The sequence below is a fragment of the Oppia nitens genome, unplaced genomic scaffold (assembly GCF_028296485.1).
Source record: "Oppia nitens isolate AA-2021 unplaced genomic scaffold, nextdenovo-longstitch-racon4-pilon3 scaffold5_pilon_pilon_pilon, whole genome shotgun sequence".
In the NCBI taxonomy this organism is placed as follows: domain Eukaryota; kingdom Metazoa; phylum Arthropoda; class Arachnida; order Sarcoptiformes; family Oppiidae; genus Oppia; species Oppia nitens.
This window is the reverse complement of record NW_026533243.1, coordinates 4,588,785-4,614,303: the sequence shown is the minus strand read 5'-3', so window position 1 is coordinate 4,614,303 and position 25,519 is coordinate 4,588,785. Positions and strand designations below refer to the sequence as shown.

Here is a 25,519-nt window from a genome sequence, read left to right as displayed (position 1 = left end):
TCTTAACTGGTTTCAACTGTAATCAAAATATTTATATAATTAAGTAGAAAATATAAAAAATACAAAAATATATTTAAGTTTTATATTAAGATTTTTGTATGTTATAATTATGAAATATTTTATAAATAATTAATAGACACTAATAATAAATAAACAGTAATTAATCCCCATCTAATTTACTCGGTTTATGTTTTAATGATTAATACTGTATTTAATTAAACTACATTGATAAGCACCTAATAATAGATAAATATATATAAAGGTCAGATTAGTATTGTTATGACTATATATATATATACTTGAAAATAACTTATATTATAACTAATTGTACATTATTTAAATTTAAACAAAACTAGTTTATTAAATAAATATAATAAAGTCAATATATTTTTATTATTAAAATGAAGTCAATAATTAATATTCTAATATTTGTGTTAATATTAATACAATTATTTGATAATTCATATTCAAAAAAAGTAGATTTAACCTTGGTGCCAAAGTCAATTGGCCAGGATGTTGTTGATGCTACTATTAATAAAGTGAACATGTTCAAATTGTTTGGTGATGACTCTGGTTTCCTCTATAGGCTGGCGTGTGTTGAAACCAATTTTGGTCAAAACCCGCACACATTTATCAATGATTCTCTAAATATATGGGCAATCGATAGCAACAAATTAGCCGAAACACAAAACACAGTCAAACATCCAAATTTGCTTTTAATTTACTATGATTTGGCTGATAAATATGGTGTGGATTGGGAACTACTCAATATGACTGACCTGCAAACACCATTGTACGCTGCAATTGCTGTCCGATTGTTTATTCATATTAGTGGTCAGTCTATACCTAAAACAGTAGAGGACCAAGCTCAGTTTTGGAAACAACACTATACAACCAGTGGTGACGTAAACAAGTTTGTATCGCAAGTGTACACCAATGAGGACCAATTAAGCTGTTCCGCACACATTGACTTATGTGTAGTATTGGACGGATCCGGTAGTATTGAGTCAAAAGATTTTCAAATGGCTAAAGATTTCATATATAATTATACAAATAGCATAACTTCAGAAAATGGAAGATTTTGTTTAGTTTTATTTTCCAGTAACGCACAAACTATCTATAATTACAGTGAAAATAATAAAAACCAAATGTTAAGTAAAATCGAAAATCTGGTCCAACCGGCCGGTTCAACCAACACTAGTGGTGGTATTCAAACTGTAGTCGACATTATGAAACCACCCCGACCCCACCCACGCAACAAAACAATGTTTGTATTGACAGATGGACAATCTAACAGTCCTCCCGGTGTCGAACCAGCTGTAAGTAATGCCAGGGAAGCACATATAGCCAGTTGGGTTTGGGGAGTCGGACCTAATGTTAATAACACAGAATTGCTTGAAATTGCTTATAATATTAAAGCTAATGTTAAGCCATTAGATCAATACAAAGAACTTCACAGCAATTTATTTGAATTCAAATCAACCGTTTGTTCTCTACCATTGAAACCGAAAATTAGCGAAAAAATCGATGATTTTACCAAAAAAAATGAAAAACGGTATTTTATATTTGATTTACAAAACAAAGGGTTAAATCTAACGGTGCAAACAACTAAAGGCAAACTAATCGGTTACTATTCATTCAGTACTTCTAAACCATCATCAGCTATACATGACGACCAATTTACTGATCATATATACATACCAGGCCTTAATACCGGTCCAACACAAGTGTTTGTTGTAATGGAAGGCCAGGAAAATAATAACTCTTATAATATTATTGCAACTAATGTTTGAAATAATAAATAAAATCTATTATAAATTTATGCATTTCTTAATTTTAAATAAAGAATACTTAATTATTCTATTTTTTTAATAATAAAGACAAAAAACTTTTTATTTAATTAATGAATTATTTAAAAATAAATTCTTTATAATATAATAAGTACACTATTATTGATCAGATTATTAAAGAAAAGTTAAACAATTAATAATTAAAAATGTTAATTTAACATTTACAGTTTTTATTTTTTTACTTAACAAAATAATGTTAAATGTTGATTTATTTATTAAGAAAAGGATTAAATAATTATTATAATTAATTTACTTTATATGATAATTTTTAAGTACATTTTTATCACTTAATTAGTCTAAATCTATTATATTAGAAAATTAATATTATATATGACAAAATAATAATATTATTTTGATCATTTTGATAAGTTTATAAAACCTTTATATTTAGCAGTAATATTCTCTAATAAATAATACTACCATATATGGTAAATTTTTTTAAGTGTTTACAAAATTTGAAGTGTTTTTTATCATTTTTAATATTTTATATCAAAAAGATTTCTATTGTTTATTAAATTAAGTTATAAAATTTATCAATAAACTGAAATGCAAAATTATCTATGTATCAAAGTTTATAAATTAATATATTAAAATTTTTTAAATAATATCAATAACTACTGTACACTTGTTTTTATCTTAATTAAAGTTTAATAAATATCAATTAAATAATATTTGTTATTATTATAATAAACAAAGTACAATATATAAATAAAACTTTTATAATTTATATTTAATTATTTAATCAAACTTATTTTATATTTTATATTAGCATAAAAATAATTATGAAACAACAAAGTATTATTTTATTTATATTATTAATTTTTTTATATAACTTTAATAATATTCAAACTCATGAACACAAAAATGACATCAATGGTTGTTTGGCACCAATAGATCACTGTATTATCATTGATGGGTCGTTAAGTGTGACATCCAATGAGTTTGAATCGGCCAAACATTTTGTCATTAATGTCACTAAAGCCCTGCACTCTTCAGACTCAAGATTTTGTTTGATAACATATGGCGACAAAGTGTATGACATTTACACTTTGAAAGATAACATAGATTTGCCAACAATGCTATCGATGGTTGAAAACATGATACAACCCGAAGGAAACACCAATACTGGAGGTGCTATTCAAAGGGCGGTCGATATCTTTTTGGAGGCCAGTCCTAAACCTAATGTTGCCAGACATATGCTAGTGCTGACAGATGGTCAGTCAAACGTACCTCCCGGTGTTGAACCGGCTGTTAGTAATGCAAAACATAATAACATTAACAGTCTTGTGTGGGGTATCGGCACTGATACTAATCAAACGGAACTCTTGGAGATAGCGTATGGTATTAAAGAAAATGTCGATATTTTAGATGATTATAGTTTTTTGTATAATAAATGGTCTAATTATGCAAATAATTTGTGTAACATTAAATAGCTGTAATAAAATAAATAATGTGTTAATTATAYTTATAATTACTTTCTGTTAATTAAAGAATTAATTTTTTTAAATAAAAATTTTGTAGTTTTGAAAAGTAATATAAAAACTATAAAAATTCGTTCAAATTATTGTTTATTTACATATTTATATTAATAACATGTTTATAAATTAAAGTATATATAATATTGTTTAAAAATAAATACTGAATATGTTTGTAAACTATATTTTAATATAATTGTTGATTGAATCTATAAATATCACATATTATTAAAATCTTTATATTTCAATATACTTTTCATTATAGTTAATTATGTAAAGACACATATTTTCATATACAGTATTTTTTAATGTTTTATTATACAGTAAATATAGTTTAAAATTAAAATTAAATATTTATTTATTTATTAAATAATAAATAAGTTGTAATATATATCACATATACTGATAAAAATAATTTAGTCGTTTGACAGCAACTTATTTTTATTGATATAATTATAAATTATATCAATTTTAATACAAAATTTAATAGAATATAAATATTGTAAATCTTTATATTAAAATTATTTTTAAAATACTATATAGGATTGACTATCGACATCTGTTAATAAAAAAATAATGTAAATATATAAAACTATAAAAACTATTGTTTTAAATGAACTGTAGATTAAATTAAGATATATTTTATAATAATATTATTTAATTTTATTATATTTTTTAGTATTTAATACAGTATTATATTTGTCAGTTTATATAATAGAAATATATAGTGTAATATTTTCAGTCTTAAACAGAGGCGATGATATTAATTTCAATTATCTGGTCAACAATACATTGAATTTAAAAGTGACCAAGGACAATGTTGTAGATAAATTTAAACTAAATAAGATTGTACTTGGTCATTTTTTAATTAATTGTATGATTGGGCAGATAATTGCAGTCGACTATCATTTTTACAATTTTTTAACAGTTGACTGTATATTATATGACCAAATCATACATTATATCAAATATATTAATGTAAAATAGGGTTCATTCCCGACTACTATAGAAACACTTCACGTCATAACCGACCCGTGTTTTACACACTAAACCAAAAGCACAAAATTTTCATGAAAAAGGATTTTCGGTAATTTTTTTACATTTTTATTACCTAAAAAATGTAAACATTTTTGTAAAATATTTTAAATTTCCGATTTGTTTAGTGTGTATATCCACTACAGTCTGGCAATTACTGATTAGTCATCAATAGCTAGTCTTAAAGTCAAACAATATATTATTCATTCAAATCACTGACGAATCAAAAGTTTTGTCCAACTTTTCTGGATTTGATAGCAATGCCGTCGACAACAATAATTGTGGTCTGGGTTTGAACAATGGGTCTGTACTAACAACTTAGTGTGGTTTCCATCTATTGATATATCGATAGCATTGCAACTATTTATGGTTAGCAATACTATAACAACAGGAATGGGATCATCAGCTCCGGCCAACTGTATGGCTACGTATAGATTACATCATTTAACGAGTGATACTATGATTTAACTGACAAAATATAACCCATTCAATGATATTAATTATATGACATACGATGGAGAGTATGGTAAGTAGGGTTAGATCAACTTTCCAAAGGAGGRAAGTTCCCTAATAAAATCCCTCTATTTTGCCGGAAAATATATTATTTTCTCCCTTCATCGTTAGATAGGGAAAATATATTTTTAATTATTAAAATAAATAGTACCAAAACTTAAATATTTTACAAAAAACATTGAAATATTTAAAAACAAACTTTAATTCAATAAATTTAGTGATACAATAGTATGTATATAACTTAAAATGCAGTTTAATATAATATTTGTTTTTCAAAAATTAKAAGACACTAATGTCAATACAAATGGCTTATTTGGATCGGACAGCATATTGGGTGAAAAAGTTATAAAAATTTATATAAACAAAATATAAATAAAACTATTATTATATTGTTATTATTTATATTATTATATTAATTTTATTAATTTTATTAATGACKGTTTGAATATATGTAAAATAATTAATATTTTTATCTCAAATGATCTAAAACTAATGAACAGATATTATATTACATGAAAAGATTATTACTATCTATTATTACAAAAAATTTCACATTAATCATATTATGAAAATACTACGATTATTGTCATAATAAGGCATTCATAAACAAAATTTATTATTTTACAACACTTGATAACATGCATTATGCAATACATGGCATTTTATTTTCAAGGGATTATATTAATACAGTATATATGAAACAAAAATCAAATAATTTAGTTTCTAAGTTATACAAAATATTTATGTATTATAAAATATTTTTATTAATCATTGTTTTTCATATTTAATTTTTTATACTTAAAATTAGTTTGAAGCAATATAATAATATGTTCAATAAAACATACTTAAAATTAAATTAAAATGATAGTTGATTTAAGTACAATAGTGTGCGCATATTTAATATCTTGTTTTGTCGACAAACCCCTCGACACGGTTTGTCCGGTTGATGTCAATGGTGTCTGTGATTGCTATTCAGCATTAGAGGGTAAATCATAATATTTTCATTAAAATTTTATTGACTAATGTAGAATAATTAAAATAATAATTTAGTTATAGTAAATTTAATAAATTATTATTATAATTAATTACAATTTTTCAGATGGTTTCGGTGAAAAAACATCAAACAGTTTTAGTTGTGACTCTAATGTTGCAAATATTCCTAAAATAAAAATCTTAACTAAATTAAAAAATATAAATACATTATTATTATCTGAATATCAAAGCGATAATAATAATCTTTTGAAAGATACTAAACTAACAATAAATAACTTAATTATAAATAATGGAAAATTGTGTGGACCTAAAGCTGACATTAACAACCCGTTTGAATCAATTGACCATGATAAACTAATGGTGCTCACATTTTATAAGTGTAATATCATTACAAAAATTGATGATCCAAGTGGTCAATTTGATTGGACTGTTTTCAATAAGTTTACAAATTTAAAAGCATTACATATTGAAAGTGGAAATATTGAGAAGATTACTGAAAATTTCAATAACTTACCAAATAATTTAGTTTCTATTACTTTTGAAAATATTCAACAGTTAACAAATATTGACATTAATAGTTTTAGCAATTTTGAAAATTTAAAGATGCTTAAAATACGAAAAACAAAATTGGCTGATGTTAATTTTTTAGAAAATTTAAATTGCAAAAATTTATGGCATCTAGATTTAAAAGATAATAAAATTACTGACTTTTCCACAACAATTGCTAATAAACTTGATTTGAACTGTAATAAACTGAGAGTGGTCAAATTGGGTGGTAATAAAATTCATATAATATCAACTAATATTATAGAAATGTTTAATAATAAATTACAAGAATTTGATTTTGAACAAAATGAAGGTAGAGTTAACTAAATTATATAATTTAAAAATCATTTAACTTTTAGGCAAAAATTGTAATTTTTTCTATTGTTTAAAGAAAATCCTGAATATTATTTTTATCCGACAAATGATATGCAAAAATGGTATTTCAAGTATTTATTTGATCAAAACATTGACCAAAGTATAGCTCAATTTTTTAGACACTCGTTATTGAATAAGTATTGCTATAATTATGGAGAATCGAGACGAGAGGCTCATTGTATTAATATTGAGAAAAATAATTGGAATTATGTTTATTCAAGTAATTTATTAAATGTTTTATGTTGTCATCAAATATGATAAAAAAATTATTTTTATATTATTTATTGTTTATGTTTTTAAATTTTAATTATTAAATTTTAATATACAACTTATTTAATATAAAAATTATCATTTTAGATGAAATGCTAACACATGAGGAAAGATACGATACAATTAGATTTAATTATAACAATGAATATACAGTATTACTTGGAGCTTTAATATCATATTCAACACAAAATTTTGATTCATATAATGATATAATGAAACAAATACATGATAATAGTGGTAATGTTATTCAAATAAAATTATCCAAAAATGAATGGTATGAATGTGACACTGATACTTTTAATAAAATGATCGATAGTTTAAAAACATTTTTACGTCARGCCTATGAAATCAATGTTTTTGTAATTATAAATTTATGGCAAGACAATGATGTTAAGCCACTAATAGTTGAATATACTAATCCAATATTAGATAAATATATTAACGATAGATTGAAACCTTTATTATTAGAGTTAAATAATGAGATATCGTTAATTGGTTACAATGTATTGGATAATACAGATTCATTGATTGAACAACAAATTAATATAAAACATATCCAACAGTTTATTGCATTACACACTTTGGAAATTCATACAATCAAACCAAAAAAATTGGTGACAATAACTTTCAATAGACCTAATAATCCTAATGATAATGTTTATGACGATAATAAGTTAGTTCAAGTTATTGATAAATGTAAAACTGATGAAACATCGCATTGTTTTTTGGATTTTTATACCATTAATGTTATCAAAAGTGAATCAACAAATTCATTTGCACCGACAGTCATCAACAGTCGTAATCCACATACTGTCCTATTGATGACCAAATCCAATGAGGACTGCGATCAGGAAGTCATTGAAAGTCTACAACGAAATAAACACGAAGGGGTTGTACATCAATGGATTGATGTTAAAGAACCAGATATTCTGCAAACTATGAAAAAGGCGGCTCAGGGTCTTAGCATTTTAGGTCCTCAATATAAAAGGTCAGTTTGTTTGATTCAATGTACAATTCAATCAATGTACCATGATAACTTTACTATTAATAAAATTATATTTTTTAGAAAAGAACCAAATTAATTAATTTAATAAACTATGTTTTAAAAATTGTAAATTAAATAATAATTAATAATTTACTAAATTGGCGATCAGTCAACATTAGCCATAACATATATATGCAATTAAACAATTATATATTCAATATTATTATTATTAATGTTTTATAAATTTTATTTATTAACAAATAAAAGTATTGTATTCATATTGTTAATTATTTTATAAAAATGCTAAATATATCATATATTAATAAAATAATAAGTTTAAATCTTAATTAAAATATAATAATTACTATTTTTAGTATATTATTGAAATTATAATAAATTACAATATTTCATATGATTTATTTAATTCAAATTTTTTTATTAGTTTTGTTTTCAAAATGTATAATCAGAGGTCAGCACTGGTATTGATTCATATTTTTCAAATTATTTTTTGTAATAAACATATTTTATTAATTTAATCAAACTTTAAATAACATACTATAATATTAATTATTTATGTACTGTACTATTATAATTTATATACATTATGATATACTTATAATATATTAATATATAATATTCTAATAATTMATTATTGATTTAAATTAGTATTTTTTATATATATAATTATTATTTTTAAAAATCAGAAAATTAGTATTATTATAAAATTAAATGTTATAAAAACACTTAACAAGTAAATTTATAATAAATAAAAATTTAAATAAAATGTATTTTTAAAAATATCAATTTTGTAAAAACACATTTTTTACTTTGTTTTGTTTAATTTTCAAAAATTGCAATCAAAAATATAATAATAATTATAATATAATAGTATATCGTGTGTAGTAATATAAATGCATAGCCCGGGGTATCGCGTGTCTAATATATATATTGTGAGGCACCCAAAGGTGACCCATACATAGTCTTAGACATACACCAAATGGTTGGGTTGGGAGACATACAAAGGAAAGAGACCTATAATGAGATGCCAGAGGACAGGTAGTTGAGAGAGAGAGAGAGAGAGAGAGTAAGAAAAGTGAGTGAATGCTGTTTTTTGTTATTATCAGTTGGGTATTGGCTTTTAAAAGCAAAAACATCACCACAAACACAGACAACATATAAATTATAATCTCATTCTCCACACACTTACTGACACAAAACATATACACAAAGAGAGAGTGAGGGGTAAGGGATGATAGCATTCATTATATACATTGTACTGTATATGCTATACATAACAAAGCAAAACTCCAGCACATCCTTATAGCTTAGCCGTGGGTGCCATTCTGGTGGTACGTGAGAGCACCCATACCTTAATTAAGGTGCACATCACTGGCGGGTCGTGTCTCACATCAATGCCTTTCACTGTGCGTCTGGTCGTTGTTTTTGTATGTGTGGCCCAATCATTAGATTACAGGCCTATTATCTGTTACATTGTAAGACCACTATTATGGCTTTGTTGGTGGCGGCCATCCATTCAAATGTAGTTTTATTTTTGTATTTTTGTGAATTTTAAGTACAATTTCCCATATATTTCCCATAAATGAAAACAAATGCATATCTCTCTCACACTCACACACTTACCCACTCACTCAACAAATCACTTAAAAATTATAGTAAACAACAATCAAATCATTCAATATATTATACTAAAGTATATAATATGTACTACATATCCGTTTCAAAAAATATGAATAGGTTTTTACACTAAACTTATAAAATAAATAATTTATATATATATATATATCATATATTATTTCTTTTTGTAATAAATATATATAAAAAATTATTATTAGAAATATTTTTATATTTTAATAAATTGATCATTAAATATATTAATATTTTAGTTATCTGTTTTCAAAAAACATTTCAACTATAATTTTAATTTACAAATATAAATTGAAAATGAATTAAAAATGAAGCATAGCATATAATTTTGTTTAACAATATATCAATATATAAATTAAAATATATATAACATTTTTGTTGTGTTATAGGAACACCTAAAATGTTTGGCACCCAAACCGATATCATTAACATTTATATGGATCCCAATGTGTAAGCCAACCGAGAAAACGGTTATTTATTTGTAATTTGTCGGCAAAAATTGCTTTGATCTTTCAATATAAATGCTTTCATCTATTATATCACATTTGCCGTGAAATATAATATCAATATAAATATATTGGACTACAGGTGCTATCGAAATGTATGTAATAATTTATTTAAATTTTTGGTTTATTTTATGGGAAAAGTTTTGGAAATATCAAAATGAAATTTTTGCTTAAATATATTTGTTTGTAAAAATATCAATTGTATTTTATTTTGATAAATAAAGTAACCTATAGGCTATAGCACATTATCATTTAACCATATATATATAGTAATATTTTAAAAGTTAAAATATGATGCCATCAAATTAACTAAAATTATAGTAAATAATCAAATAAATTAATTAAATAATATAATCGTATTTCTAATTACATTATTTATGTTATTTAGAGATAAACCATTTACTGTAAAAATGCATTTTTATAATATCAATAACTAAGTGATAACACAAATATAAATTCAATTTACACATTATGTGACAAACTTTTATTTAAGGAAAATATTTGTAATTTACATTAATCATGTGAAATCATATGATTATAACTATGAAGTATAAAACAATTATATTAATTATAGTCATTATCATAGTATGCAAATATTTTTTTATGATACACTAGTTTTAAAGCAATTGCCAATTGATATTTGCCTTTTTAAATGAAGAGCATATTTTGATATTTTACAAAATATATATAAATATCATTTTTTATATTATTAATATTAATTTATTAGTTATTATTAATTCATATTATTTTTATAAATAATTAAAATTAAATAAATATTGAATTTGTATTGATATTGTAATATATAATTAATAACGTTTTTAATTATATAATGAATTTTATTTATAAATTATATAATTTTGTTAACTACTGTTGTGACAGTGTTTCTGATTTAAAACATTTTAAATTATAAACAAATATGTACAGTAGTTTATAAATTAGTACAGTATCATTAATATATAATATAAATTTTATATAATTATAAAAAAAATATTTTTTAATTAAAAAGTTCATTAACATGTTATTTAATACTAGTCACATACATATCTATAGTAAGATTATTAAAAAAGTTACATGTACAATTTTATAATATATAGTTATATTTTATTATAAACTATTAACATGGAAAATTACCATCACATTAACTAAATATATTTATAGTTAAATATTTAACTAATGATTTTACTGTTTTTATCATATCATGAAACATACATTTGCTTAACAATAAACTTATATAAAACTAAAATATTAAACAATTTATTTGATAACAACTATAAATCTTTTAAAAATATTATGAGTTCCTTAACTAATCTGGCGTTTGACACAATGATTGTTAACAATAAAACACTTAAAATTGAAAAACAAACTTTTGATTATCATACTTTTGGTAGATATTAAMTTGAAATCATAATTATATTTTTGTAGTTTATTTAATGATTAATAAATAAACTTGTATTTTAAATTAAAAGTAAAAATATTTAATTAATAACAATATTAAATAATATGCATAAATTATAAATATTTATTTATTCAACACATTATTGTATATATTAAAAATTAAAGATATCGCACACATTAAACAATTTTCATTGTAATTACGGTACTAATTAAAAGATAAGATATAAATATCAATATTATTAAACGTAAAAAACAAAGTCATCATAGATTACTAACTTAATAGTTATTAGTAGATAACATATATATATATATATATATATCTAATAAAACTAAAGTATATTGAATAACAAATCAAACAAATAATATCAAAAGATAAGTTTTGTATCATAAAAACTGACTGAATGTATATAAGTCCTGTTTTTAACATAAAGGCTAACCATTAGCTAACTTAAAGATAACTGTCAAACAATGCCCGGTTTATGTAAGACCCGTGTCATCAATGTCTCACCYAAAGAGTTGGATGAGCTCTCGTGCACAATATGTTCAGCCATTTACCTAAACCCAGTGGTCAGTCAATGTTGTCAACAATTATATTGTAAAACATGTATCACCCGACACGACAACTGTGTTTTAGATGATTGTCAGCAATTGAAATCCCAATCCTTCAGTATTCAAACAAAACAATTGCTTCAATTGTTACACAGTTTAAAAGTCCGCTGCGATTACCACATGAATGGCTGTAAATCAGTCATCAAACTCAACGAACTGTTACCACATCGAGATGTTTGTCATTTTAAGGAACGGCCGGTTGAGTCGCCACACAATTGTAATGGTTGTGATGAGTATGTAGTAAATGGACAGAAGAAACAACATGAGGACAGTTGTGTGAAAGCATTGAAGCGTAAGATCAATACAATTGATTTTCATAACAAACGTTTGCGTATTGAAAACGGAAAAGTCAAAAGTCAATTGGAAATATACAAATTGATTGCAAACTCCAGTGACCAGGTTTACCATTATTATCAATATAATATGCATCTAAATATCATATATATTATTCCTAATATAATATTAGACTTTAAATTTTAGTTATATACTGTACATCAAATTGATTACTCATTATTAGAGTTCGGGCAACTTTCCAAGGGAGAGAAGTTCCCTAATTAAATTCCTCCAATTTTACCGGAAAATATCTTATTTTCCCTCCGTAGCTTGTATAGCCTCCATAGAAAATAGGGAATTTATGAAAATAAAACAAGGGAGGGAATTTGCCCGAACCCTACTCATTATTCAAATAAATATTTTTAAAATTAGGTAATATATTTCTTAATATCTTATCTAATATATCCATATTATCTATTATTAAGTTGTTTATTGATTTATAAACATTATCTAATGTTTTCAATTGTGGTTAACAATACTTTAACTAAAATATAAAGTTCGACTCTAATCAATGATAGCAATTAAAAAACACTCAATTATACAATTTTAACAATATATATATTAATATTATAATTAATATAATCATATATTTTTGTTAGATAGAGACATATGACTATACTGGTACATATAAGTTAATATCATCAATTAACCATGATCAAATATTAAAACTATTGGGCGCTACACAGTCGGCAATAGAGTCGTGGAAATCAAAGACACACACTCTAGTGATTAACAAATTCAGTGAAACTTATTGTTTGGCCACTAGTGATGGTACGAGTGATCATAAACTGATGTTTCGGTTGGGACAGGTATGCAAAGAAACAGAACGGGACGGCAGTGTCTCCCGATTGTTGGTCATCGCTGACCAAAACAAACTGATTGAGACAAAGGAAAACTCAAAGAAAAAGTTCAAAATTGTTCGCGAATTTGTTGATAACCAACAAAAGGTCAGAACATTTATTGATGGAATCGTATCTCTTCGGGTCTACGATAGGGTAGAACCCACTAAAGAGACCATCAATTGAGATAACGTTCCCTAAAAATCAAAGACTTAATACAACTAAATAATGTTATATTAGTAATAAGCTCTCATTGATAGTGATGTGCTTATAATCTATAATACCTGTACTGTACAGTACTTAAGTCACGTATTGTTATTTTATTGTAAAACTAGAAGATATCATATCATATCAATTAAATATTGCTTTAAACTCTTTGCTTATCATTGAGATTAAAAAGACCTGATTTATGAATAAAATTTATATAAACAAAATATTAATTAATTTTTTATTTATGCATTAAATTCAATTTGTAAATAATGAAAAATTTTATAATGTTATGCATTGTTTGTGCATTTTATAAACACAATAAAACTTTTACTTAAATATTTTTATTAAAGATGAATTTAATTTATTTGAAGATGATTTACAAATACTAAATATTTATTAAACAAATAATATAATTCAATCTACTATTATATTTTACGTTTAATTTAATAAATATTAAATTTGATGATTATTGTTGTATAGATGGCAGTGTTATACCATATATGAAATTATTGAAAATACTGCAGTTATTGATATGAAATTGATTAAATGTAATTTATAAATTATACAATACTCTATATAAGTTAAASTTAGAATTATTATAAAATATTTTTATTATTAATTTATCTAAATGTCGTGTTATTTTAAGTTAAAAAATGACAAATAAAGTAAAATACTTATTAGTTTCTAAATAATTATAAACTTTATAATTATAAGTTATTATAACTAATTTCTGACAGACTATTTAGTCAATTATTAATACATTTAATTTATAAAATAATGTAATTTCTTGTTTGGTAATATAGTTTGTTAGCTAACGAATGCTTTTATTACATTACAATAAACTTTATTTAATTACATTATTTAAAGATATCATAAAATAGTATTAAGTTAAAATATGATTCATATTATATGATTTCAGTTTTTAAATATTTTTGATATAATGAGATTTTACCATGACAATTATATGGCCACAAAAATGCGTTTAAAACAAAATTTTAGTAAATGTTTAATAAAAAATATAGGATAATAAAGTTGAAAGAAAACATATTTTCAATTTTATCATTTCATTAAGTGCTAAAATGATTGATTGTTTGGTAAATGATATTTAATGGCAAAAGTGATAGTTCACAAAAACGCTTTGAATAATTCAAAAAATAAATCTCTTTAATTTAATGTCACAGTGTTATGAAAAATATTTTTTTGTTAATATATCAAATATTTAAATGTGAATTTTACTTTTCATATATTATGAAACAAAATGTGATTATAACGCTTATAAGTGATCGGGTAATACCTCTCATTGTTTGACACTTATTATATAGTGTATTGAATGCATTGGGATTTACTCATATATACATACATATATATATATATATATATTTTATATGAATCCAYTTCTCTATCATATAATTTTAGTTGAAAAGTAAGAGATATGTGATGTGAAATTGAAGTAATATTACATATACTGTGTAACACTGCTCAGGGCTATGACAGATGCACTGTTATGTATAGTGAAACACTTGACGCACACAATAGTGATGCTCAACGATTGAGAGGACAGACATGCATTCATAGCAATCCCTCGTGTCTTAACATTGCTTATCAAAGTGGGGTATCCATAGAATCGGGGATTTGTATATCAGAGCTTACAATCACTTAATACAATACAAAATATTATACATATAATAGTTTATAACACTGAAAGCCATTTAATATCACTCCGACCCGTGGCTATTGGTGKTGTTGTGCTGATACAGCCTTTCCTTAATATTTGTCATCAAACATGAGTTATACACAAATCAATATGACATGAGTTTAGAAACAACATAGAAATATATCACTAAATATTTTATTTATATTTAATTGTTGATACATTTGTTTTATTAAAATTAATTAAATTGAATTTATATTAATAAATATAGTTTTATTATTTTTTATAGTTATTATATCTATGATTTGCAACAACAACAACAAAAGATATTATTTGAAATAATTATATAAATAGTAAAGTTTTTCAATTATGTAAAATTAAATTTAAAAAAATAAAAAAGTAATTTATTTAAAACCAATTTACATTCAGTCAAAATAAGCATAAAAGATTTTTTATAAATCTTTTTTATTGTTAAAATAGAAAATATTAAATTATAATCAATTTTGTGTGTTTCCTCTCATGACTATTATATACAATGTTTATGTATAGAGTGAAAGCACCGGCACATCTAATTGGTATTTCTCTTAATTACATAAATGACTGATTGCTAGATTCACTGGCATTAATGGTATGCATGAGAGCAGTGGTCACAACACAGTCGGTAATAGGCAGATGAATGCCATTTCCCTTAATAATTACATATCAACTGTACCGACACCAAAGTGTGTGACTATTAATGTCATGTCCTATTGTCATATATAATAACCTTAGGTCTAAATGCTATTGTTTGATAAAAGTGTAAGTTTGATAAAAATACTTATTAGACGTATTGTTAAATGTTTTAAACATATCTTTGTATAATTGGTTGTAACAACAATGGGTGGTCCATTTATAACATGATAAATATGTTTATATTTAAAGTATAATATTTAATGAAAAAAAACAGAAATTTAATCAATATAATTTTATTAGGTTTGCAATAAAAAATGATATTATTAGTTATTCCATATAAGATAACGTATTAAACCAATTTTAATATGAATGAAATCATTTTTGTAATTAACATAATAATAATCGTATGGTTTGTTTGGATAATTAATAAGACAATTCCAACTGTCTTTGAATGTGTTTTCCAGTTCATCCACTATATAACTGGCCGGTTGTGTGTCATCACCAATGTTTGAATTACTTAATAACATATTGTGAGTCTTATTTACCAAATATATTATATACTCTTTTGTCATATAATTCATTTTACTATAGACTAGATTTTAATAATAATTAATTAAAAATATTATTTAAATATGCAGTATATCTAAATATTCAGTATATATTATAATATTAAATTATATAGATATGATATACCTATTTGTGGTACATTTGGTGCCGATTGTATATACTGTTGTATATCATTGATATGATGTTGAGAAATGTCAATTAATTTATTAGACCATTCATTGGGTGAATGATATACAGCTTTACTATTGCTATTTTGTAGACCATAATTGTTTGACCGGTTGGTCCTAATGTTGTATTGCAATATTAGTAATGCAAGTAAAAGTATCACAAATAATGCTACCGTCACTAATGTTATATAACAATAGCTATTTTGAGACATCAAGTTTTTAAGTGTGTTTTGCCACAAAACTTTTGGTTCAATTTGAACACCAGTTGTATCAACAATGACCACAACTTGTTTATGTGGACATTGGTCTTCATGTGCTCTCAAGTCACCCAATTTTAGTACATCTGGACAACCATTTTCATAATTATTACATTTAATTTGAAGTCTATTTAACAATTGTAAGTAAGCACTCATAGGTGTCATTAGCTGATCCAGAGTTATATTGTGATTATCGTTGTGAGGACAGGTTTGACTGTCTTGAAGACAATTTGTGATACATTGTCGACAATAACAACAATCATGAGTTGGTTCATATAGAGGATCATTCACTATATGTCCGCATATATCACATAAAAATAAGTTTAACTCTTCATCACTCGTGTCCACAAATCTTTCAATTGTAAAGTCAGACATTTGTCACGATTTAGACATTTAGGATATTTTATATAAAATTGTAATTTAAATACTGTTATAATATTACAGATATATTAATAATAGTTCCCATCTTAGACTATCAATGAAATTAATAATTGTTAATAATAAACAAAATAACTATATATTTGTATAAAAAACAAAAAATAATTTTAATTATTGATAATAACCGTTGATAATCCAATTACCATTATATAAGAGACAATTGCTATGCAATTGAGATTATTATGATTCACAACAGTTTACTATTTGTTGTAATTTGATTACTCATACCTGTGATTGTTGAGGTATTTCATTAAAATAATAAGTTATGTGAAACTATTTTTATGATATAAATTAAAGTTCAATGGGTACGCAAATAAACACAATATTGTGTAAAATATCTTTTCAAAACAATACAAATTTAAATTTTAAATAAATCAGTTAATAATTCTTATTTAATTAAAATTTTTATGTATTTATTATATTAAATAAATATTAAAATCAATAATAAAAAATATGTCAGTTTTTATTACTATAAAGCAGACAGTAATGACATTAATGATTGTGTAAATTATTATTTTGTATTTATAATTATATATTAAATATTAAGTATAATATATTGTAAATACTGTATATAGTAATATATACAGTACTGTAGTTTACATTTAAATATTTTGTCATCAAAAATATTATTTCGTTCAAAACAATGACTAAATTAAATATTTTAGAAATAAGTATTTAAAAATATTTAGTTTAGATTTAATAATAAATGACATAAACATAATGATAGAAATTTATTCAAACAACTCTATGTAATCAGGAGTTACTTTATTAGTAATATTTTCATATGTATTGTCGAGACGATCATTATTATTATAACTACTAATTTGATTGATTTCTTCATAATTAATAGTTTCATAATCATAGACATCGTTGTCATTGATGTCATCATATCTGTTCATATCATAAATATCTTTGTGTTTAATATTTTTGGATTTCTGTTTGTTATTTATTTTAACTTTAAACCAAACTATTAATCCTAATATGAAAACAATAACTACTGTAATGATAAATGTTGAAACTAATGTTATTATAATTGACATTAAATTAATATTATTTTGCTTTAATAGTAGTACACCATCAATAGTCTTATTGGTATCTGAAAATATTAAAATTAAAAAATTAGATATATAGTATACCTACTATTTATAGACATTTGAAGCATAACTTACAAGTATTATTTAGATTTGTATTATTATTATTATTATAACAAATATATTTGAATCCTTCCCACTGACCATTTTTGCTACAATATAGGGTGTGATAATCACCACTACTATCATTGATAATACTATTATTACATTGAAATTGAATTTTGCTATCAATTGTTGCCAATTGAGTGCCATTAAAATATACAAAATTTTCAAACGAAACATTTGTATAATAAGAGGATTCGCTATCAAATTGATGGCATTGTATGAGTGGATAGAGTAATGGAAACTCTTTATCCCAATTGCTTTCATAGAGACAATGAATAGTATCGTTATTATCATAAAACAKTTTATATTGATTTTGATTTGTTGGAAATATAGTGACAATATCACCGGTTTGATGACTATTAGCATTGGCCGGTATGTCTGCAATACCGCAACTATCCTGAAATCTAAACACTTCTAGTCTATAGATATTTATACTAATTTTATGCAATAAATTAAAATCCAAACGTATAGTATCCGGTAAATCATTAGATTCAGTTGTATATGCAATCACTGACATTGCTTCACACGTAAACTTGAATATAAAATTTATGTGTCCATCATATGTCCAATTTTGAGCATTGCTAACACAATGTCTGTATTTGTTGATATATGCCTTAACGTTAAAGTTTAAAGTTTTATTAGTTTCTGCAAAATTTAGCCACATTTCTATAAATGATATTCTGCTAATTGGTTTGTATGTTAATTGAAACTTAATATTATTTGATGACTTAAATTTGATTTCCTGTAAATTACTAAATGTTTCGTTGACTATATTTTTGCCGAAAACAGTTGTTAAGTCAAGATAATTAATTTTATAATTCACAACATTTAAATCGTTGTTAAGTCTATGCGCTGTATTTAAGTAAATTCAATAATATTAATATTAATGTTGAATAAAATAATGTTTAKTATTTCTAATAATATTAAATATATTGTTAATGTTTTACCACATTTTGGTAGTCTTGGACTCCACGTGCCATTAGAACAAACACGTGTTGTGCCATAAACTTGTTTGAAATCATCGAGACATTCATATGTGACTGTCTGACCATTGGACGCGTATGATGTCTGTCCATAAACATGTGCCCCTATCGGTACACCTGGTGTTCCACATAACAGCTCTATCTGTTTGTTATACATTATTATTATTAATAATATTATTTTAATTATTAAATATAACCATTTAGTCAAATTATACATTTTCAATACTCAACTAAACTAGTTGTTACATAAATAAAATTTATATATATATATATATATTATTGGGGGTTAAGAATGATTTAGTTCCTAATAAAATTTTACACCGATTTATCGGAAACTTATTTTATGAGTTACCACATATAAAAAATATTCAATTTATTACTTAAATATATATACCGTATTTAGATTATTAGAAATTAATATAATTATTAAGTTTTCATTTTTATCTCATTATTTGTAAAAACAACACAATWAACAAATTCTTATAAGATTAACATTGCTTATTAATGTTATTACATTAGCTAATTTATTAAAGTTAATTATTACATAATTTATTTTTAATTTTTAAATGTTTTTCAACTACCGTAATATATTATAACTTTAATGGCCTAGATTAAATATAATATAGCTATATTTTCATTATTTCTTTTAATATTAAAAGGATTTATTCGGGAATTAATTTTCTTATAAAAGTTGTTCGAACCCTAGATATGATGTAAAAGGAAATTACTTAATATGTAATGAATTAAAATAATAAAAACATATAAATAAATATCTAAAAGGATGTTTAGCGGATACGTTTGTTAAATTTAACATGGTAATTTATCAATATGTATAGTATAATTAGAATATAAAACTAGAAAATAATTATCATATATAATACACAAAAAGTGATATAGATTTGCAAAACTATTGTATGAAATTATATTTTTATTTAAATGTTTATTTTATAAACATTCTACAAATATTACGGTAATAATAAACATAACGATAGATATATCTATAGTACTATAGTACTGTATATATCTATTTAGAAATAAGTAATTAAGTATTTTTTACTATTAAAAGATAAAGTTATAATCATTTAAATTGATGTTTTATTATATTAAAAATTGATATAATTTCTAGAATACTTAATTTTTTGGATAATATTTATCAAATCTATTATTACTTTAATCATATTATTGTTGAAATGCATTGTTTGTATAAAAGACTAATATTTATTGAAAGTAGTGGTCAACTGAAGTTGATTTGATTCATTTGGATGACTCCCATATCATGAAGTGGAAGAGTCCTATCTTGAAGTAGATGTAGTGGTTCTCAAAGTGATGAATACTTGTTCCCCAATTGATGGAAGAGCTGACCAAACAGTTCCATAAACTCTTGTACTTCTTCTCGAACTCATTCCTAACGAACGTTGAGAGTCGGCCTTCGGGTTCGTTACGGAAGCGGTCGTGCGCTTCGTTGGCCACACTTAGGGCGTACTCTTTCATTGATTCATTCATACGGGAGTTGACTATACGGATAGTTTTGTCGTCCCGACTCACACTTGATTGCTGTAAATAATAATCATATAATCATATAATTAATAAATTGATAGCAAATGTCTTTTAAAAAAATCAAACCAAACATATAATACATTATTTCCAGTATTTTGGTTTCGCTTGGATCGGTCGGTCTCTGTCTTTAACTCCCGGTTCTCACGTTTTATTGCCTTAATCTCATTGTTGAGCGATTTAATCCTTATCTTCAAATTTTCAATACAGTTGTGAACATTAGTACCAACAATGAGGTCACAGTCGGTACACTTGCGGTTAGGATTCCACAGACAAGTTGTCCGGTGTTCGGACAGTTGGCTCAATGGACAGACATCCTGACAACCGTTTTCATAGAAATCACATTTTATTTTCAGTTTATTAATTAAATTTATTAAAATTCTCGGCGGAGTCGATAAATCACTTAATGTTAAAGATTTTCTATCATTTGGACACGACTTTTGTGTGGACAGCCATTCAGATATACAGGTTCTGCAATATGTTTGACGACAACACGTACTGAATACCGGATCATCAAATATATCCATACATATACCACATGTAAACTCAATTAAATCATCGGACTTTATGTCCACAAACCGTTGTTTATCATATCCAGGCATAACTCATAAATCATTTATTATTTTAATAAAAATCCAAAAATAATATCAATTTAAAACTTTAAAACACATTTTCATTAATTATATTCAAACATATTTTATTAACAGTTTGTGTTAAAAATGCAGTAAATTTAATAAGTAAAACATGAATTACACAATTGATAGATAATTGCTATGCAATACTTATGTTTGTACAGACAAGTGTTGTTTGAATAAATTATCACTTAATTTATTTGCAGTTTTCATATTTCACTAAAACTTAATATAATATACAAAGTCTATACTCAATACTATAGAGTATTTAGCCATTTATAAAATTAGGGTTGACAATGTTTAGAAATAAGTTAGTATTTAATAATAAATAAATAAATACAATTAGAGGACATTAGATTTTAATCAATAATAGATTAGTTTATTACATATTACAGTTTAAAAATTATTTTTGAACTAAATTTTGAATAATATTACTAAAATTTTAATAAATTTAAAAGAGAGTGCTTTTTATTTATATTTGTATTATCTTAAATCAAATTTTCTGATAAAGATATAATATGAGGACAAACACTACAATTGACAATCAAATCAAACATATGACGTCTCTCAACACTATTTACAATATTATTAAATACAGTTTACAAATGATTATCAAATAATTTTTTATTGACTTAAACTAATTTTTATATATAAAATAATTCTATGATAATGTTGCTAATTATTATAAATGTAATAATTGAAATATATATATATATATTAATTATTTTATGTATAACTTGTTTATTATTTTTTTAATAAAATATAATAAATTAAAATTACATTCAAAATAATTCCCTTAAAATGTTCAGTCAATGAATGACAACATTATTCCCATTTGAATAATACATCAAAAATTAGTTTATAGTCCATAGAGTTTCACATTAAATCTATTTTAGTGTTTATTTTTTATTTTTAGTACTATTATCACTGATATGTCAATCAAATTGATTGCAATTTTATACTAACTAATAATGAAAAAATAACTAATTTCTTAAATTAAATTTTAATATATATTAAAAATTCTTAATATAAATTGTAGATTTATTTATTAATTAACGAACCAATTAAAGTTTGCAATTAAGCGGTAGTAAGCWATTAATTACTGTAAAATAATTCATTAATTGAATGCAATATACTTAGTGATGTACCGATTGCAAAATGCGCAATTGCATTGCTCGGAAATTGCGTGAAATTGCCGCAATTGCAAAAAGCTCGATTGCGAAAATCGCAATTGTAAAATAGAACAATTTATAATTTTTAAAAAATTAACAAAATTTAAATGGCAAAGCAATATGAATAAAAACATAAATTAATTATATAAAATTTAATTATTTTATCATAAAATGTTGCCATCTAAAAACCATGTAAAAATAATAATAAATTAGTAATTCTCTTAATCTATTGTAAACAATTTTTAACGTAAAGTTAATTTTTATACATTCCCTCATGCGCGCAATTTCTTTCACGCAATTTTCCGCAATTAATCATTGAATTGCAAAAATTACCAACACTAAATATACTGTCTGTATTAACATTCAACAAACGTTGTGTTCAATAAAGTGGGAGAAAGTGATGAAAAATGTTTAAATAGTAATGTTGTTGTGTCTGTGAGAGCACAGGGAGACAGTCAGACCATTAGTCTGGTTGTGTTCAGTCAGTGTTTGTTAATATGGTGTTTCAGTGCCCCTAATATCTCAATGGTGTCAATAAAGACTATTAAATCTGAGTCTTAAGTCATTTATCATCACAAATGGTTGTTTAGTCCGCAGAGACTTCCACTGCAATGTATGGCAAACATGACTTCAAAAAACAACAATTCAATGGCAAAGCATTTTCAATGACAATAACATTTGATTTTGCACTACTGTTTATAGACTCAATTAATTGAATATATAATTAATTAAAACTATTTCAATAACTTAGTATTAAGTATAGCTAATGTTGAGTGCAAATAGTTTTTCATTAAAATATTTTGAATATAACATCACTAATACATAACTGTGTTCTCCCAACACATCAAATGGTCTGACTTTAAGGCAATAACCTTAAGATATTAACCCTCTCTCTCTCTCTCTCTCTCTCTCTCTCTCTCTCTCTCTCTCTCTCTCTCTCTCTCTCTCTCTCTCTCTCTCTCTCTCTCTCTCTCTCTCTCTCTCTCTCTCTCTCTCTTTCTTTCTTTCTCTCTCTCTGCGTATACATAACCAATCATTTCATTCACCCATTGAACTACAGGTCACTCAGTCATAGACAACGATGTGGTGTCAGTGATAGATGAGAGTCACCGGTATCTCAATCAACAACACTTCACTCAATAATCAAATATAGTAACCAAAACATGTGGCTTTCCTTTACAATCTAAGTTATAATTAATAGAATTAAATATAAATTAATTAATATATTTTTAAAATAATTACAGTAAGTAATACATTAAAATAATTGCAGTTATTATTAAGTAAATGCAAATAATTATAGTTTAGGTAAAATGGATTTATTTTTTTAATATAATGTATTTATTTTTATATTTGGAAATCATATAAGTATCCATCAGTYGTGACATTTTTAGTATATTAAGTCATTTAATATTACTTTTAATGGAAATACTAATAGTTTATATCTCAAAACATGCATTTTTACAAAATTTTTATATGTATTAATATAATTGAATTAAATGTGTAATATTATATTAGTATAAAAGAAAGTGAATTTTGATTGATAGGTCTATTCATAAATTTATGGTCAAACCATCCAATTATCATCACATGATTTATTGTAATTTAATGACATTTAATAAAATATATATTAATAAGATATATATAATATATATATACTATATTTAATATAACTAACAATTAATATCAAATTAGATTTTTTAAATAATATTTATAAAGTTCTCATATTAATATAATTATAGTTTTTGTTTTTCCTTTAAGTTATAAAATATTAATAATTAATAATTTGAATTTACTTATTATTGTTTATGATATAAAAATAAGATAAAATTATATTTATAAAAATTATAAAATAAGATAGAAAAAGAGTTATGACTAATAAATATTTAAAATTACGTTTTACTTGATTTGAAGACATGATTTTATTGATAAAATATTAAAAATTTTATATATTATTGTTATATTATATTATTATTGTTAAACATTATATTACAATTTAATTTACAAAATTTATATAACAGGCGATATCTGAATGTCATAATAAAGTTAGTTTTGACCGAATTTTCTGTTCACTCAGTGATGTCTGGACAGGGATTTCATCGCAAATGTGATGAAAAACAGACAATAATTCAATAACCGTTTGATTCAATTATGGATTTATCAGATTTTTCGGCAAAATAGTAAACTAATGTTACATTTGCTCAATAATATTATTATAAATGAAATTAATTGTTTGATTTTGCTTTTTGTTAGAGTAACTCATTTGAGTAATGAATTTTCAATTAAGTTATTATATGTAAAAAACTTGATGTCTATAAATATTGATTAAATTATTTCATTTGGTTAATAAATACAATTATTTACTAATATTTTTAACTTTATAATTATTAAATAAAAGATTTTAATAGATTTTTACAATTAAATTATTATAAACAAAATAAATAGAAACTTATTTTTTTATTATTAAAATAAATATATATATATAATATATATATATTTAATGTAAAAATGCTAATCCTTATGAAAGTCGTAAATCATTTAAAGTTTTGACAGTTTGATAGTAAAAGGTATTACTAACCAAAAGTGTCGGTGCTTTACAATATCGTTATTAAATAGTTTGGATATAATATGATA

General features: G+C 23.8%; 4 protein-coding genes across 4 annotated transcripts; 2 read left to right on the top strand and 2 right to left on the bottom strand.

Moving 5' to 3' along the window:
* The first annotated feature begins 545 nt into the window (after positions 1-545).
* On the top strand, positions 546-4,416 carry LOC128961542 (uncharacterized). The gene is made up of 3 exons (XM_054307792.1): positions 546-1,746; positions 2,745-3,191; positions 4,313-4,416. Exons 1-3 carry the CDS (start codon positions 546-548, stop codon positions 4,414-4,416), a joined length of 1,752 nt encoding a protein of 583 aa, XP_054163767.1.
* A 7,579-nt stretch (positions 4,417-11,995) lies between these two features.
* On the top strand, positions 11,996-13,742 carry LOC128961448 (E3 ubiquitin-protein ligase NRDP1-like). The gene is made up of 2 exons (XM_054307689.1): positions 11,996-12,616; positions 13,150-13,742. The coding sequence occupies exons 1-2, from the start codon at positions 12,077-12,079 to the stop codon at positions 13,573-13,575; spliced, it is 966 nt and encodes a 321-aa protein (XP_054163664.1). The 5' UTR covers positions 11,996-12,076; the 3' UTR covers positions 13,576-13,742.
* A 2,503-nt stretch (positions 13,743-16,245) lies between these two features.
* Positions 16,246-17,310, bottom strand: LOC128961541 (E3 ubiquitin-protein ligase NRDP1-like). Its single transcript, XM_054307791.1, has 2 exons — positions 16,616-17,310; positions 16,246-16,514 (listed from the first exon to the last, which is right to left on the bottom strand). Exons 1-2 carry the CDS (start codon positions 17,286-17,288, stop codon positions 16,246-16,248), a joined length of 942 nt encoding a protein of 313 aa, XP_054163766.1. The 5' UTR covers positions 17,289-17,310.
* Positions 17,311-20,688: 3,378 nt separating this feature from the next.
* LOC128961451 (E3 ubiquitin-protein ligase NRDP1-like) lies at positions 20,689-21,799 on the bottom strand. The gene is made up of 2 exons (XM_054307693.1): positions 21,168-21,799; positions 20,689-21,084 (listed from the first exon to the last, which is right to left on the bottom strand). The coding sequence occupies exons 1-2, from the start codon at positions 21,684-21,686 to the stop codon at positions 20,785-20,787; spliced, it is 819 nt and encodes a 272-aa protein (XP_054163668.1). The 5' UTR covers positions 21,687-21,799; the 3' UTR covers positions 20,689-20,784.
* Between the last annotated feature and the right edge of the window lie 3,720 nt (positions 21,800-25,519).